Genomic DNA, 15986 nt, shown 5'->3' with positions numbered 1-15986 from the left:
CCGCGAGTATCTTCCTTAATATTATTTGTCTTTATTTTTATTGCAATGGTGGGCGTACCACATCGAGCAGCACAGAAATAAATGCACTTCCCAGTGCCTCTAGGCACGAATACATTTATGTCGACTGTGAGTACTCTGATTTGCAGTGTGAAGAAAGTAATTGAATCTCACATGCGTCATTCCACCATCATTTGCTTGGCGGATCTAATGTGATATAGTGTAGTACCACGCTTCTTAAAGAACATCGCTTCTATTATCGTATGTATGTAAATTCCTATTTACCGCGGATTTCGTGTCTAGGAAAGCGGGTGTTCGACTAAGAGACATAAAAACTACCCCGAGCTTCATTATTTTGAATTCAGAAATCCGTACTAAACAACAATGAGAACTTACGACAAAATCTTCTGCACACTGAACAGTGACTTCTGAAGCAATTTTAGTCACTTTGTCTTCTCGAAATCAGATCATCCCTCATGACTGATTTAGTGTATTAGTTGATGGCAAAGTTAAAGATGCCCTCAGTCCGGAGACTGTTATAAACACCTCTGTACTTTACTATCCTTGGACCTTGGTCAACTGTGACCTTTCAACGGCTTCACACTAGTTATAGTGGAATCTACCGTTTAACGAACACCCCGAATATTGAATGTTTTCATTTATACAAATCGTTTTCAGAGGTAAAATCGCTATACAACAGAAAATATACTAGGTCTGACTCACAACTGAACCAGAACCTTTCAATTTGTGACCTGGTATTCATTTTGCCACCATGTCACAGACGACTTATTGATGAGATATTTACCTCGATTTTGCGTAACCCACTCCCCCCCCCCCCCCCGCCCCCCCCCCCCCCTGTGAAGAGTTCATACTGCACGTGAAGACATTTCTAGAAAAAGTATCTCATTATTTGATGGTGATGACTCTGTAAAGTCACAGAAAAAGTGCAGCACTAAAGGTTCTTGACTGACCGAGTTTCTCAACAAGTCTTGCTAATGTATTTCGCAGGCTGCGGCGGTAACCAGTATTGATATTTTGCCCGTTACGCTTAAGTGATGCGACGTGTCATGTTCAGCTGCTCAGTTTGTGTATCTCACGGACGGCTATCTGTGAAAGAATGCTAAGAGCCTTCCAATAAGGGTCTCCGAATGGAGGAATGGCCTGGCCGTTGCGCCAGGCTAACTACTGTTGACCTCTGACTTCAAATTAAGGCACTTTATGACCCAAGGCTGAGCTATAAGGCGCGTCCCAGAGGCGTGCAGGCGCAGAGATGGGACATGCCGGCTGAACAAGGCAGCACCCGCCTCAAACTGCGCTTTGTGTACCTGCTGGGTCGAAAATTAATGAGACCCTGCATAAATCGCCTTCCGTAGTGGTTATGTCCCGGCACGCGCAGCTAACACGCCGGGGATTTGCATATGAATGCTTCCAGGTTGCATAAACTGTAATGTGTGGGTACGACCGACGAGCGAATACAATAAAGCGATGCTACATTCAACAGGAATGGCTATTCAGCAAGTGCGCTTGTTGTATTCACCTTATGGAAGGTGCACACATGCACACGCCATTTCATCGCTTAGGAATCACAGCACGGCCTGGAGATAATAACACCAGTGACACACGTTCGTTACAAAATCGGCGTGCAGCAGACATTACAGGGGAAGGTCCGGGTTCGAATCCAGCTCTGGAAGTTTTATTGCTGCATACACTTTGCTGAAGAGGGAAAGATTAATTTTATGTGAAACCCCTCGAGCTGTGGCTGAGCCGTCCTCTTCCATATCATTTGTAAGAGTTCCTGTGAAGTGTGAGACGTATTCCCACATTACAGTTTTGTTTGACGAAGACTCATTTTCGGAAGGTTCGGCTAGTACGAGCGTTCTCATGGAGAGGCGAAAGCCATGGTTCCAGTCCCTAGACAGCACACATTTTTTAACTTCTAAATACTCTCATTATGGGAAGAAATTTCTCAATTATTGGGCACCCATTTTCATCATCACTCTTTAAAGCTAATTTATTTTTTCAATACTGAAGGCAGGAAGTTAGGAAGTTCTTTTGTTAACACACTATGGCTGTAATGTGTCGAAAGATTATTACTTTCCGACTGTCGTAGAACATCAGGAGATGTGAAAAAAGCAACAGTAAACAAAAAGAATCGTAAAGTCCAGCTGACACTCGGCTTTCGTTTTTGATTAGGGGCAAAATATTGCTAACAGACTGTTCAAAAATGGCTCTGAGCACTATGGGACTTAACATCTGTGGTCATCAGTCCCCTAGAACTTAGAACTACTTAAACGTAACTAACCTAAGGACATCACACACATCCAAGCCTGAGGCAGGATTCGAACCTGCAACCGTAGCCGTCGCGCTGTTCCAGACTGAAGCGCCTAGAACCGCTTGGCCACAGCGGCCGGCCGCGAACAGACTGTCCTCTGGAGTCCACAAGGTAATCGTTTAATCGTCTGCAGGCTTTCCACATATTTTCGAAGCATCATCATGATGATTATCAGCTTGTGCGTCCTTCACTGCAACCACTTTTCTTTGATTTATGCTGTCATCAGTTCTCGTTAATTTATGAATTATTTTTTCCGTCAGTAAATTCTATTTTGTTTCTTTGCCTCACCTTGTGTTTATTTCCCAAATATTTTTGCTGTCTAGTATATTACTTAAAAACTTAATTTGTCTGCCTTAACGTCTGAATAGTTTCATTTCTTTCTTTTTCACATTTGGTATGATGTTTCTTCGCTGGTTAATCTCTTTCAAAACATCTCATTCGATTCCGATTCTATCCGGGCGGTCCTCGATTGCCATCTCCAAAGCCAAATTTCCGTCTCTTCTAAGCGCTTTCTGTTTTCAACAGTGTCCAGCTTTCACTTTTTCCAAATTTACGTGTTCACAAAATATCGCCTTTTCTGTACTAAATCTTTTCGTTTTATGTAGAAACAACATCGGAGTTGAGGTATTTTATTTTTATTTTACGGGTTCAGTGAGTAATCGAGCCTGACGAGTCACCTAGCAACAAGAGCAGCGTAAGGAATAAATATTGATTAAATTCACCAGACCCCTAGGAGATAACTGTTACCCAGTTCCAGTGGTCAGTGCAGGTACCGGGCTCCGACATATCTAAAGCACACTATTTCTCGCAACGGAGTGACCGGCTTTTTACACCACTGTTGCACTCTTGTAGTCCCCGGAGCGCTTTTGGGGCGAGGAGGGTCAGTGATCCTGGAGGGCAGAGCCCGGTAGCCGAGCAGCCTGGCGGCTCAGCGTCCCGCGCCGCGTCACTCGCGGATCTGACGCCAAGGTCGGCGCGTCACGGCTGATGGCTGCGGCCCGCGGCCCAGTTCCGCATCCCCTTCACCCGCTTACCGGCAGCCCGACCGTCTGGCTGGTTGGCACTCTGTTTTCGAGACACCACCAGTGACGGACGTTCACATGTGCCACAGGTCGGAACTAAGACGCTTGGGCTCCTAACCAACAGCAGAGGTGCTGACCCGATATTTTCTTCTCCTGGAACCACGGTTTTGTTTTGATATTGAGACCACCTCCGTAACCGAATGGCGCGGAAACCGCCGGGTTCGATTCTCGGTACCTCCTCGGATTTTTCTGGTATAGGGAGGTCTGGGACGAAGTCTACTCAGACTTGTCGGGCCAAATGAGGAGCTGCTTGAGTAATAAAAGCCGCGACATCATCTGGATTCAACTACTGGTAATACTGGATGGAAGGACTGGCAACATGCTTATCAAATTTCCCACGATCACAGATCGCCTCAAGTACCACCTTGTAGACAGCAGCTGGTCAGTCGGAACAGGCCTAAGACCTAATGGCGTTCACGCGTACATCACTGGGACAGCACTAAAAAGGATGAGTAGGATGTTGAGTCCCGTCGATGACGAAATCCTTAGAGATTGAGCGTCAATTCTCACTGTGGAAGAGTGAAGGCGAAAACCGGCCGTCTTTCATCGAAATGAAGTATCCAGCGTTCAGCGATAACGGAATTAGGGAAACAATGGAGAACTGAAGTCAAAATTCAAAATCCTGTCCTCCCGAAAGCGTGGCCAGTGCCGTAATCACTGCACCACCTCGCTCGGTAGTCATTAGATATGTTACCAGTTTCGATTTCCACGACTTAATTAATTTTTCTGACGAAGTGGCCTGATCGTCTGAAGATGGCAAGAAGTCGTCTTGCCGAAATATCGCACCTTTTGGACGACGCTACCCGGCTGAATACCCGTGAAATTTTCAATATATGATACTGAAAAGAGATCGGTGGCAGAGGGGAAACTTTACACAGAAAAACTAATTTTACTTCACAGAAAGGAATACGCTAAGGAGCCAGTGAGGGAATATTTCAACAGTGAAGAAACGCGATATTTACTTTCTAGTAAAACATTACGGTTCCGTTATAGCAACCGAGACATGTATAGCTGCCCAATCACATTTATGACGCTCGCACGCCATCTCAGGACGGAATGTAAACAACTCGCCGTCCACTCTACAACAGTATTCCTTTCATCATACGTTGCTGTAGACTAGTTCTGAAACCTGCACATTGCCTGCCACTTAATATCATTATTTATGATCAATGTTCGCAGTTTTTCTTCTCCAATTCAATGCTGTTTTCCGAAACTCGTCGTCGACTTTACGTTAAACCTTCTTCCTTTTTATAAAGACAGCAGTATCGGTTACAGTACTGAACGAAAAGATATCGCCGAATGTTAATAATGGCGACGGCAAGAGAGGCAGTAAGCTAATGGCGCGTCTCCGTTGTGTTGTTGCAGGTTCGTTGGACCCCGAGGAGCTGTCGCTGGAACCCTCCGCTGCTGGAACGCCGTCAGCCGCGACCGCGAGTCCCGCCCTCGTCGACGCCAAGCCGGAGGCGCGCCTCAGCCCGGAGCCGGGCACGAGCGCCGCCCCCGCGCCCTCCTCCGCCCCCGCCTCCGCCTCCGCCGCCACGCCGGACGAAGAGTCGAGCAACACCGCCGGCAGCACCATGTACCCCGGATCACAGGGCAGGGTCAGCTACAGGGGCATCTTCACGGCCACCGCGAGCGACCAGTGGCTGACCGACAAGCTGGCGCAGCAGCAGCAGCAACAGCAGCAACAACAGCAGCAGCAGCAGCAGTTCTTCGGTCTGGCGCCGCCGCAGTCGTACCCCGGCAGCCCGGCCAGCGGCGCGTACGAAGATGTGCGGACCCAGCAGCAGCAGCAAGCGGAGCTGCTGGGGCTGTCCATGGACAACCTACCGCTGAAGCAGCCGCCCGGCTACCCCAGCTGCGTCAGCGACGTCTCGCAGCAGCCCGAGCTGTACGGCCGGCCGTCGGGCAAGTACCCCTGGCTGGAGCAGCAGGAGTACGCCGCGGCGGCAGCGGCGGCGGGACCCTCCGGGCTCGTCCCCAAGCAGGAGCCGCCCACCTCCGCCGCCGCCGCGGTGGTCGCCGCCGCCGCGGCCGCCGTCTTCGGCGGCGACGTCCAACAGCCGCCGTCGGCGCAGGGCAACGGCGGAGAGCAGACGCAGCGCCCGTCGCAGGCGTATTCCCCTCAGGTGCAGCTCGCCGAGTACAACCCGTCCACCAGCAAGGGCCACGAGATCCTGTCGCAGGTGTACCAGCAGTCGAACGTACCGCTCAAGCTGGTGCCGGTGAAGCCGAGGAAGTACCCCAACCGGCCGAGCAAAACGCCGGTGCACGAGCGGCCGTACGCATGCCCCGTCGAGAACTGCGACCGACGCTTCTCGCGGTCCGACGAGCTGACGAGGCACATCCGCATCCACACGGGGCAGAAGCCGTTCCAGTGCCGCATCTGCATGCGCTCCTTCTCGCGCTCCGACCACCTCACGACGCACATCCGCACGCACACGGGGGAGAAGCCCTTCAGCTGCGACGTCTGCGGCCGCAAGTTCGCGCGCTCCGACGAGAAGAAGCGGCACGCCAAGGTGCACCTCAAGCAGCGCATGAAGAAGGAGAGCAAGCTGGTGACGAGCACGTCGACGGCGCAGCAGCAGCAGCAGCAGCAGCAACAGCAACAGCAGCAGCAGCAGCAGCAGCAGGCGCTGCACCACCACCACCACCTGTCGCACCACCACCACGGCCACCCGCACGGCCACCACCCCCACGCACACGGCCACGCGTCGACGAGCGGCATGCAGCAGGTGGAGGACGCTCTGGCGCTGCCGGTCACGACGTCACTTTGAGCCCCACCTGCCGGCTCTGCAGCCGGGCCACCACCACCACCGCCACCATCACGAGCCGACGGCGAAGTCGAGGCCGAGGCCGAGATCGACTCCGAACCCGAACACGAATCCGAACCCGGAGCCGAAACCGAAGGCGACCCCGAACCGAGGGCGGAGCCCGCCGCCCGCCTGTCGCCGGTTCCCACCGACACCCCCGCCCCTCGTCTCGTCTCTTCGCCCTCTGCGTCCGTGATCCACCTCTTCTCCGACTCCGTCAACCACTTGTGGGTGTACAGGTTCAGGAGCGTCATTCTCATCGTTCTCGTCGTCGACTTGGCGGCCGACGACAACGGAAATGAGACTGAGGACGCAAACGGCACCGCAGACGCTTAAAAATAAACGCGAGAATCTTTTCCCACCCCTTAAGCGCCCCCCGAAAGTGTCGGAACCATACAAACACTTTACCGCGTTGTAATGGAGCGAACTACGCTACTCCGGAAATTCCGTGTGTAACAAACAGTTCACTCGCTTCTTTTCGTCAATTTGGAGAGAAGAAAATATATCTGAATTGATGTTGTTGTAAATGTGTGTGTACGTGTAAACTATTATTGTTGTCGTTTCATATATGTAATGTCTATACAAGAGACTCGATGACTGTGGAGAAGTTTCCCCCTTCTTCGACGAAAACAGAGAGAGATGGGCTCGACGGAAGGCGCTGTGCTGCATTTTTTTTTTCTTTTCCTTCTCGGAAGAACCCTGTGGCTGTGTGTGTGTGCAAAAATCGCGCCCTGCCACGGCAGTCCTATTTTTGTACAAGTTTCATTTGCTAATCGGATCTTTACAGTTTCTGACATGCCGTGTGTAATAATCCGTGCTTTAAGTTGTTTTAATGCCAGCCGGTTTGCGGCTTTAACATGTATAGAGAGAGAGAGAAACAAAATAACAAAATGGCTTTAATTAATTGAGTAAGGTGAACAAGTAAGAAAAAGAAGAATAAGCTGTTGTATTTACATTTTTGTAACTGTTACATACTTGAAGTGTTGCCAAATAACAAATGTTTTATCACAAAACAACATTCCGTAAATTAGATTTTTTTACACAAAAGGAAATTAGTGTCCTTTTTTATTTTAAAGAAACAGTTGGCTAAGTGTGTATAAAAAAAGAGGTTGTTCAAATTACCTGTGGTTGTAAATTTTTTAAAAGTCTAAATTAATGTTGATGTGGTCGTTTTTACTAGCTACAGTCATACACGCACAGATGGTGGAGAAAGACGCATTGTTTTTTGCGAACAGGCCGGCGCAGCCGGGAACTTGCCTTATTAAAATTCTGCATTCATATCCAGAGTGTTTAGCATCAGTAGCGAGCCAAACTGTCCCCAGTCCGTGGCCACAGAGATTTTCAACTAGCGCTGTCAATGTTGTAACTAGGAAAGGCTCTCTGTGTTTCTATCAGAATTTACCATTCCACGAGAGTTACTGATCTTGCAGAGAAAACACCTACAGGTTCCATGCATACCGTTAGTAGTTTGGCTCCAGTACATTGGGCTATTCACTGTTGTAAAATACATTCATTCACTTCATTTAGCTGTGCAGGTAACGTTAAGTGTTAATGATCAATTTATCACCCTTAACCCATTCTTACGCTATGTAATTAGTGCGGTACCGATCCTTCTTCCGTGTCTGAGCGTCACCTATTGGAAAGTCTTCATGGTGCCTCTCAGCTACAGTGGCTGGTTACCGTTCTGTGGTCACGGACGTGCACTGCAAAATATTTCCGATCTCGTTTAGTTGGTGCATCAAACCTGAGAGAGTCGTGCATAAGTGTGTGTGAACTAGCTTGCTCCATCTGCCCCAGTCTCACAATACATGTTCGAGATGAATAACTTTCTGTTTCCACTCTGACAACAAATTGTAGCTGAAATTCTTACACTCTATTTCCCTTTCTAAAGACTGCCGTAGGTTGGCAATAGCGAGCTTTAATTTGCCCCGTGTGGTTTCTGGATTAATTCATACTTGTACGAATGTGCGTCATGCGTGTAAACAGTTTCATGTCAATTTGCACCCCTTCACAAGCTCATGTGTGTGTTGATGAAGCTTTAACCAAAGTCGCGATGGATCTCTGCTTCTTCTCATCCCAAACACAACGATGCTAAGCAGACTGGCTATTAAAAAGAGTACAGGATAGAAGGTTAGATAGAAAAGAAAGTTTTTCGTATCGTGTTGCAGTTGTTATGGTGGAACTTTAACCACCCGAAAAAAAGAAGTGTACAAATTTTAGGCCTAAAATGCCATAGTAGCCAAATAAAAGGGATTAAAATCGTCGAAATGTGTATATATATATACATATACTAAAACTGAACTGTAAATAAATTATCTCTTTAAAAGTGTAATATTGTTGACCTATTTCTTCTGACTGCTGTTACTATTGCCACACTTGGCCTCCACTACCCGTGTTTCTAACTGTTGTACAGAAAAAATCATATATTAATTCCGCGTTACGTGGTTTAATTGTTAACATGTGCTTAGTGAAGATGATGTATTTTCGTGAAAGAAATTGTGAAACTTAATATTTTAAATGTGAACAGTGTTTTATTGTCACAACACACCGAAAAATTTATGCTGCAGAAACCTCGATCCTCCTTGTCAAATAGTTCTGTTACTCGTCACAATCTATGCAGGTTACTGAAATCTCTCGTGAGGCTGTTTTTATAAATGTGATATTTGGAAACGAAAGAATTGATGAATTTAAAATGAACATGTATCTATTATAAATAGTGAAACACTCACTCAAAATATTTATTTGTACATTCTCCTGTCTCTGAGCATTAGATGTACAAGTTGATGTTTTCTATATGATCACTTTAAATGGCTGTAATGTGTTGTTACAATGCGATGGGAGAATATGTTGTCAAATTTAAAAAAAATGAATATAAATGCTGAACTAAAAATATTTTCCTTGTAATCTTAATACCCCTTAACTCCCTAAACCTCTCAGTAAAAGTTAAAAAGTTCTGATTAGCAACATTACATGGAACAACAATGAGAACTGTGGCAAAGAAAGAGTGAATCAAAATAAATAGGGTAGGTTATAAACTGTCGAGAAACATACAAGTAAACATCTCAGATATAACATAATTTGTACTCATTGATTTAAACTCACATATCACAGTAAAAGCTGCGACGTACCTGATCAAAAAACGTATCACATTTCATTAAAAAAATGTTTACTTTATTGCTATAGACAGACGTAAGATAAAATAGTGTTTCACTCGGTGGCTACACACACACACACACACACACACACACACACACACACAGAGCGTATGGTAGCGACTCAATAGCCAACATGTGCAGGACATGTTAGGAGAAAATAATTAACATTAAATTATCCATCAAGAATCAGTATGTAATGATTATTAGGTGTTAGTGGAAGGAAGATTACACTTTTACATCCAATTGACGTTAAGATCATTAGAGTCGAAACACAAGTATGGATGACTCAAGCTGAGAGAAATGAACCAGCAGTCTTCTTTTCAAAAGAACAGTGGCACCATTCAGCTTTCTCAATTCGGAGAAACTACAAAATACGTAAATCTGTATTTTTGGTCGGGACTTTGAACCTCTATTCTCCCATACGAACATCACACTGTAATACCAGGCGTTGCGAGACAACAGCCACAGCTGTATCATTCAATAGCACTGTGTCATCCAAACGCCGACTAAAAACCGATGTGTATGCCACACTACACAGGAAACACAAAATACTACCAACTGAACTGGAACACAAAGAGTGAACAAGCATTATGAGAGTTCAAAATCTGCAAAATGATTCGGAAGTTCAAACTCAGACGAATTGCGGAACAATATTCAATCATAACAAAAACTTTGTATTAAAAACAACCAATGAAATAAACCTTCAACAGCTCGAACATTTCGTTCAAAGTTTCAAGTCTATTCGTGCAATATTGTTTTAAAAAGCAGTATCGATCAATAACAAGTTGCAATAGAGACAACCACCACGCAATGCATAACACACATCTTCACTCTAATAGTATTGTGAAAAAACAACATTTTTTCATTTTTCTCACCACTGTGTAGGACAAAGACAAAGAGAAGTGTACAATGGCCAAGACGAACACATAACAACTTATTATAGTAACAGGCACTGATCTATTGTAAAGAACACACAGGAAACGTGATATCAAATAACTAAAATAAAAACAGAAAACCAATAGTTGCAAAACCTAAAAAAATATGAAAAATAAATTTAATGAATCTTTTCAAATTTATTCATATATTTATTGAAGTAACCAAAAACTATTAATTGAAGAAATGGAGGAGAATCGTTGTCATTTTTCAGAAATTATTCAAATATTTTGGAACATATAGCAAAGAAATAAAAAAAACCGTTCTGCACTTTGCCTCACAGATGCAAATACTGTTAATACACACAACATTTTAAGACCTGTGATTAACACAGCATAAATGACGAGTTTTATGTGTGATTTGTTTTATTTCCATACTAACAAAAAAATTGGAGACTTATTAACAATAATATTGAGAACGATAAACATTGGATGTGAGACGCACATTTCGGGACTACACTGGTGAAAGATGACAGTAAAACCACTAATTTGAGAGGCATATGTATTTCAGCTGCTCCGACCAGACATATTGTGGTATTGGTAACATCCAGAAAAAGACGTTTGCACACAAAAACAGATATCCAGAAAAATTTGACATTGGCGCAAATCATCACCCGACGCACATCATGGAAAAAAATTGCTATAAGCACGACTAGTAGCAATTTCAGTGTGAAATTGAACGTAATTAATGCACCGTTACAGGCCAGAATTTTGTTAATTCAGAAGTGGATACGGAAGCCAGGCATTCGTTATAACATTCTTAAGAGCTGTAGGTAAGCTTCATATTTGTCTATGGCGCAAATGAATAGGCTTAGCTGCAAGAACTATTATATTCATTTTATACCTATGGTTTTATTTGTCCTGTAAATATTAGGGCCAAAATTAACACTTAATTTCTTTTCCTTGGGTTGTGAAGTGAAAATCTTGTAGGTACACGATTACGATAATGATATACAATAACCATTAGCTCATTTTACACTGCATTTTACACATATTTTGTACTGCTGGTCCCAAGCAACAAAAATTATTGACTTTAATGTCAATCACCAACATGAGGAATTTTTACTGAAGTACCTAAGGATAAGAATAAAAATGGTAAAACTCATCTAAAATGTAAAATTCAATAAGATTGGTTTAAAAAGAAAGATATTCATTCCAATCTACGTCATCATCACACTTTCAAAAGCTGGTACCTCACATCAGACAATATGGTGTAAAATTATGAATCCAGCGAGAAATTAAAAGGTGAGAGGCACCCACTTGCCTTTCTCATACTGTGGCATCAAGCAGTCAGGCCTGCAAGATGAGTGGTTTGCCAAGCGAGTGGAATCTTCCTTTATTTATCGAGCAACATGAATTCTCGTACCTTACTATTTAGTTACAAATTATCCTCCTGTATGAATAATACGCAACGGAAACACGCATCTGACTATCAGTGATTTATAGAACTCTGACTGTACACTACGCACTGGCAATACCACATTTACCTTTTGTCTTTGATTTAACGGCTTTTATATAAATTCGGGACATTACAATAACATACAATTTAATAAAAAAAGGCCACCAATCTCTTTCTTTTCACTATTTGATTTATTCCTAAACACACAAATTCTACAACCTACAACAAAATCACATGAGAAATTCCGCCCAGTGGGCATGGCTTTACGTTAGTGAATCTCTATACTATGGTCTCGTAATCTATTTTACCGCAACAGTGCACTCCCTGGATCGGATGGTGGATCTTTTATTATACCTCACACTTCGCCTCTCACAATAATCCTCACGAAACTTTCCTCCAGATCGAGCGATACAGAAGGAACAGGCATACCCACAAATCTTTCGAAACTACCTTGCTACTCCCATGCAAAACACACATACCCAAATTACAAGACATACACAGCACAACAATATGAAATATTACACAAAGAACGCTTACAACTTCATCACTTTCCGCTTTCCCACTTCAATCAATATTTATCCCAGTTTCACACGACACTGCCCCACTTTGTAATTCTACTTTCCTACTGTGAACTCTGGAGATAAACGCACGTCTTCCTGTGCAATGCAAGCCATGTGGCGTTGCTGGAAAAACGGCCGACTCACCTTGATTCTCTCTCAGAGTTTAAATTCAGCGTCACACGGAATGATATTTCTTAAATACTTCAACTTATGATACACACGCTATTTCTTAAATATTTCAGCTTATTGTACACACGCTATTAATTCTTAAATATTTCAGCTTAAGCTCACGGAAGTATCTCAACTTATATCTACACGTGGGCTCTTTGTGACCGTTGGTTTACTACAATCCCCTTAAAATTACCTGCCTCACTTTGTAATTTTCCCCACAAAAGGTCCTGTGAAAGAGAAATTATTAATTCTAACTACTCTTAAATATTCCACATCCATACCATGCCTCCACTCTTTCATTCCGGAGCACAACAAAAAAACAGGTCTTTACAGCAGAAGGTTCAGCGGCAGAGTGCTGAAACATGGCCGTATTCTCGATTCTCTCGCACCTCTCTCGAAGTGGGAGAAGCACCCTGCTACCTTATTGGTCAGCCACATTTCAGACGCTCAAAGCTCTGGTAACTTCCATCTCTTTGGTCTCACCAAAGGTAGCCAAAGGATCGACTCAAAGATGATCATATATTCCGATTCACTATCTGTGGTTAGCAGACGACCATACATTCATTCCTTTCACAGATCTCACCAAACTGGATGTAGGGATTTATTTTGAGGGAGTGCACATGTGATCAATTAAATAAATAAATTGTCATTCTTTCCCACACTGGTATCCGGCTTCGCTGTATTAATTGAAATTGAGTTACTTTTACACAAAAAATGTGTTGTTCTGACAAGAATTTCGTACCTATTTTCAATGTTGGGCGGTACTGTACCCTTTCACCACCGGCTACCCATGCAGAAAAAAATGGCACGGTACTATCCTTGCAATGCGAGGGTAGTTCCGAACATTTTTTTAAGAAAACTGTATTAAAACAAACGTAGCAATTCATCAAAATAACCAGGAGGAGACCTTAGCCCCTGGTGACCTCAAATTGACGACCAAATGTTGTTACTTTACCAAATTGGCAGTTGTTGCATTATTGTACTCTCCACAATCCGGAGTAACGTACACATACTAATTTACAACAATCTACATGACAAATAGAACATCACATCATAGAAATGAAAAATAATCTTGAGATAAAATTTTGCTTTAGTTACTGGGATCTTCGTTATTTTTATGAGTAATCCAAATTTCAATAGTTCTAAAACAAATAAAAAATACTTTCTCTGTTGTCACACATATAGACGACAAGAACTTGCATTTCGACTAGCCTTCGTTACACTTTAATGTGAAATGTCACCACTGTGATAATAAAAATAAGTGGCTTCAGTCAAAACACCAACAAGATTATTACTATGGACGACATCAAAATACATCAGTTAATTCCGATATTTGTTGTGCAATGCAAACTCTTGTCCCCTGTGACAATCTTACTGATCAATGCTACATGAACCGCTACGTTAATATTACGCCACTGGCTTATAATTAGAGCATCATTGTACCAAATATTCTAATAAACATGCTACGTGAACTTGATAACCCAGAACAGACAAAAAACAAACACTAACTATTCTAAAGACAAATGTTGATGAAATACAATTACACTTGCTGTCCCTTCAGGAATGAAACACATAAAAAAAAACATTTACACAATTACAAATACATTATTCCCTATCTTGCGAGTCACACGGAAACCTTTCATTCTGTGATTTTCTTGGGGTCAAAAAGTTGCTGATAGTTTTCCTAGAACCACTGTCTCGGTGTCAAAGCTCTCCCATGGTTACCCGGACGTAAGTCTTTGAGTCACTCAAATCGGCATTTTGAACACGCACTGAACAGTAAACTGTATCTCACATTAAACACAAATGTCATAGTCACTGTCAGAGTACAATCCACACGAATCTGTTCGTCCAAAAAAATGGCCCTACAACTACTATTACCCACGGTTCTGTCCTTTCAGTTCATGGTGTAATTAACAGTCGTAAGTTTCAACAAACAGCACTTATTCCCGCACCAGTTCAAGAAATGTCTCCTACTACAGACGCAAATGTCAATGTCCCACTCTAGTTTCTTGCCTTCATACAATAATTGTTCACCAAACGACAACTGTCCTCTAAGTATACCAAGTGTCCCTCGTGCAATTCACAAAGCACACTTAACAAGTCACTGCCAAAAGTTTATGGATCCCACCATTCAGTGGTCAAGACAAAACAAAACGATCGTCCTGTCTGCTAAAGACAAAATCTTTTCCACCACTCACAACGTGGAAACACCAGTCCTTCACTTTCCACATTATGGAAAGTCGCAGTCATCTTGTTTCACGGCTCCACAATCCAGTACTAGTTATTAGCTGCTGGTAAAAAAAAATGCTCGCCGGGCTCTGCCGCGCCTCGTCCATTCTGCAGTAGCGCCGCTGCGCGCGCCGTTGAGCAGAAGAAACCACCCGCTGTTGCCTCCGCGGGATACCTTCCCCAGTCGTAAGGGTGGCGGAACTCATGAATGGCCAGTGGTACGTGCGTGTCGCCCCAGGCCGTTGACCTGCTGTAGCGGGCGCGTGGAGTGTACCCCGTCCGACAGTGGAGTGGGGAGTGCCGCGGCTCTGTCGCCTGTCGCCATGGCATCGTCAGCTCGGCCCGCTAGCGGTATGGGCGTTACGACACCCAATCAGTTAGCCTTCCGTGCATCTCGCAACATTACAGACAAAAGGAAATTCTTACATTAAAATTATACACCCTAGTTTTCTACACATACATCAACATTTATCTCTTTTCTATAGACAGCCCACACTCGTTCTATTCATTGTACCTGTCGTCCCTCATACAAAACATGAAAGTGTAAAAAAAAAAAAACAAAAGGAATAATAAACAATCTATACAGCTCATAATTACAATATCAAATAGTAGGCTACTCTAACATCCTATCACAGTGAAAGTATTAGAAACTTTATCCTAAAACTACAATATACAATGAACTTTTGTGCTCGTGACAGACTGAAATTAATACCCCTTGAAAGTGTTCTAACAAAAAAAAATAAGAAATAATCTACACAGCTCACAATTACCTACCACAGGTTATTAAATATTAAACTACTTTAACATCCTAACACAACAAACATTTTTAGAAACTGATGACTCTAAATCTACAACATACAATGCACCTTTGTGCTTGTGACAGATTGAAATTAATACCACTTGAAAGTGTTCTAACAAAAAAAATAGGAAATAATCTATACAGCTCTCAATTACCTACCACAGGTTATTAAATATTAAACTACTTTAACCTCCTAACACAATAGACATTTTAGAAACTGGTGACTCTAAATCTACAACATACAATGCACCTTTGTGCTTGTGACAGATTGAAATTAATACCACTTGAAAGTGTTCTAACAAAAAAAAAATAAGAAATAATCTATACAGCTCACAATTACCTACCACAGGTTATTAAATATTAAACTACTTTAACCTCCTAACACAATAAACATTTTAGAAACTGGTGACTCTAAATCTACAACATACAATGCACCCTTGTGTTTGTGACAGACTGAAATTAGTATCTCTTTATACATTTTACATTTTATTATATATAACAACATTTCTAGGAC

General features: G+C 43.2%; 1 protein-coding gene across 4 annotated transcripts in view; it reads left to right on the top strand.

The window, feature by feature from the left end:
- LOC126416044 (early growth response protein 1-like) overlaps positions 1-9099 on the top strand; it is a 156890-nt gene extending 147791 nt beyond the window's left edge. For 2 of the 4 annotated variants that reach the window (XM_050083513.1, XM_050083524.1), the window contains one exon: positions 4777-9099. In XM_050083513.1, coding sequence (XP_049939470.1) covers positions 4777-6526 — 1750 coding nt within the window. In that variant the 3' untranslated portion in view covers positions 6527-9099. The remainder of the gene's footprint in view (positions 1-4776) is intronic. The other 2 variants (XM_050083532.1, XM_050083518.1) reach the window with 1 other exon arrangement.
- The last annotated feature ends 6887 nt before the right edge of the window (positions 9100-15986 follow it).

The sequence above is a fragment of the Schistocerca serialis genome, chromosome 1, assembly GCF_023864345.2.
Source record: "Schistocerca serialis cubense isolate TAMUIC-IGC-003099 chromosome 1, iqSchSeri2.2, whole genome shotgun sequence".
NCBI lineage: Eukaryota > Metazoa > Arthropoda > Insecta > Orthoptera > Acrididae > Schistocerca > Schistocerca serialis.
The sequence above is the reverse complement of the archived record's forward strand: the minus strand, read 5'-3'. Positions and strand labels throughout refer to the sequence as shown.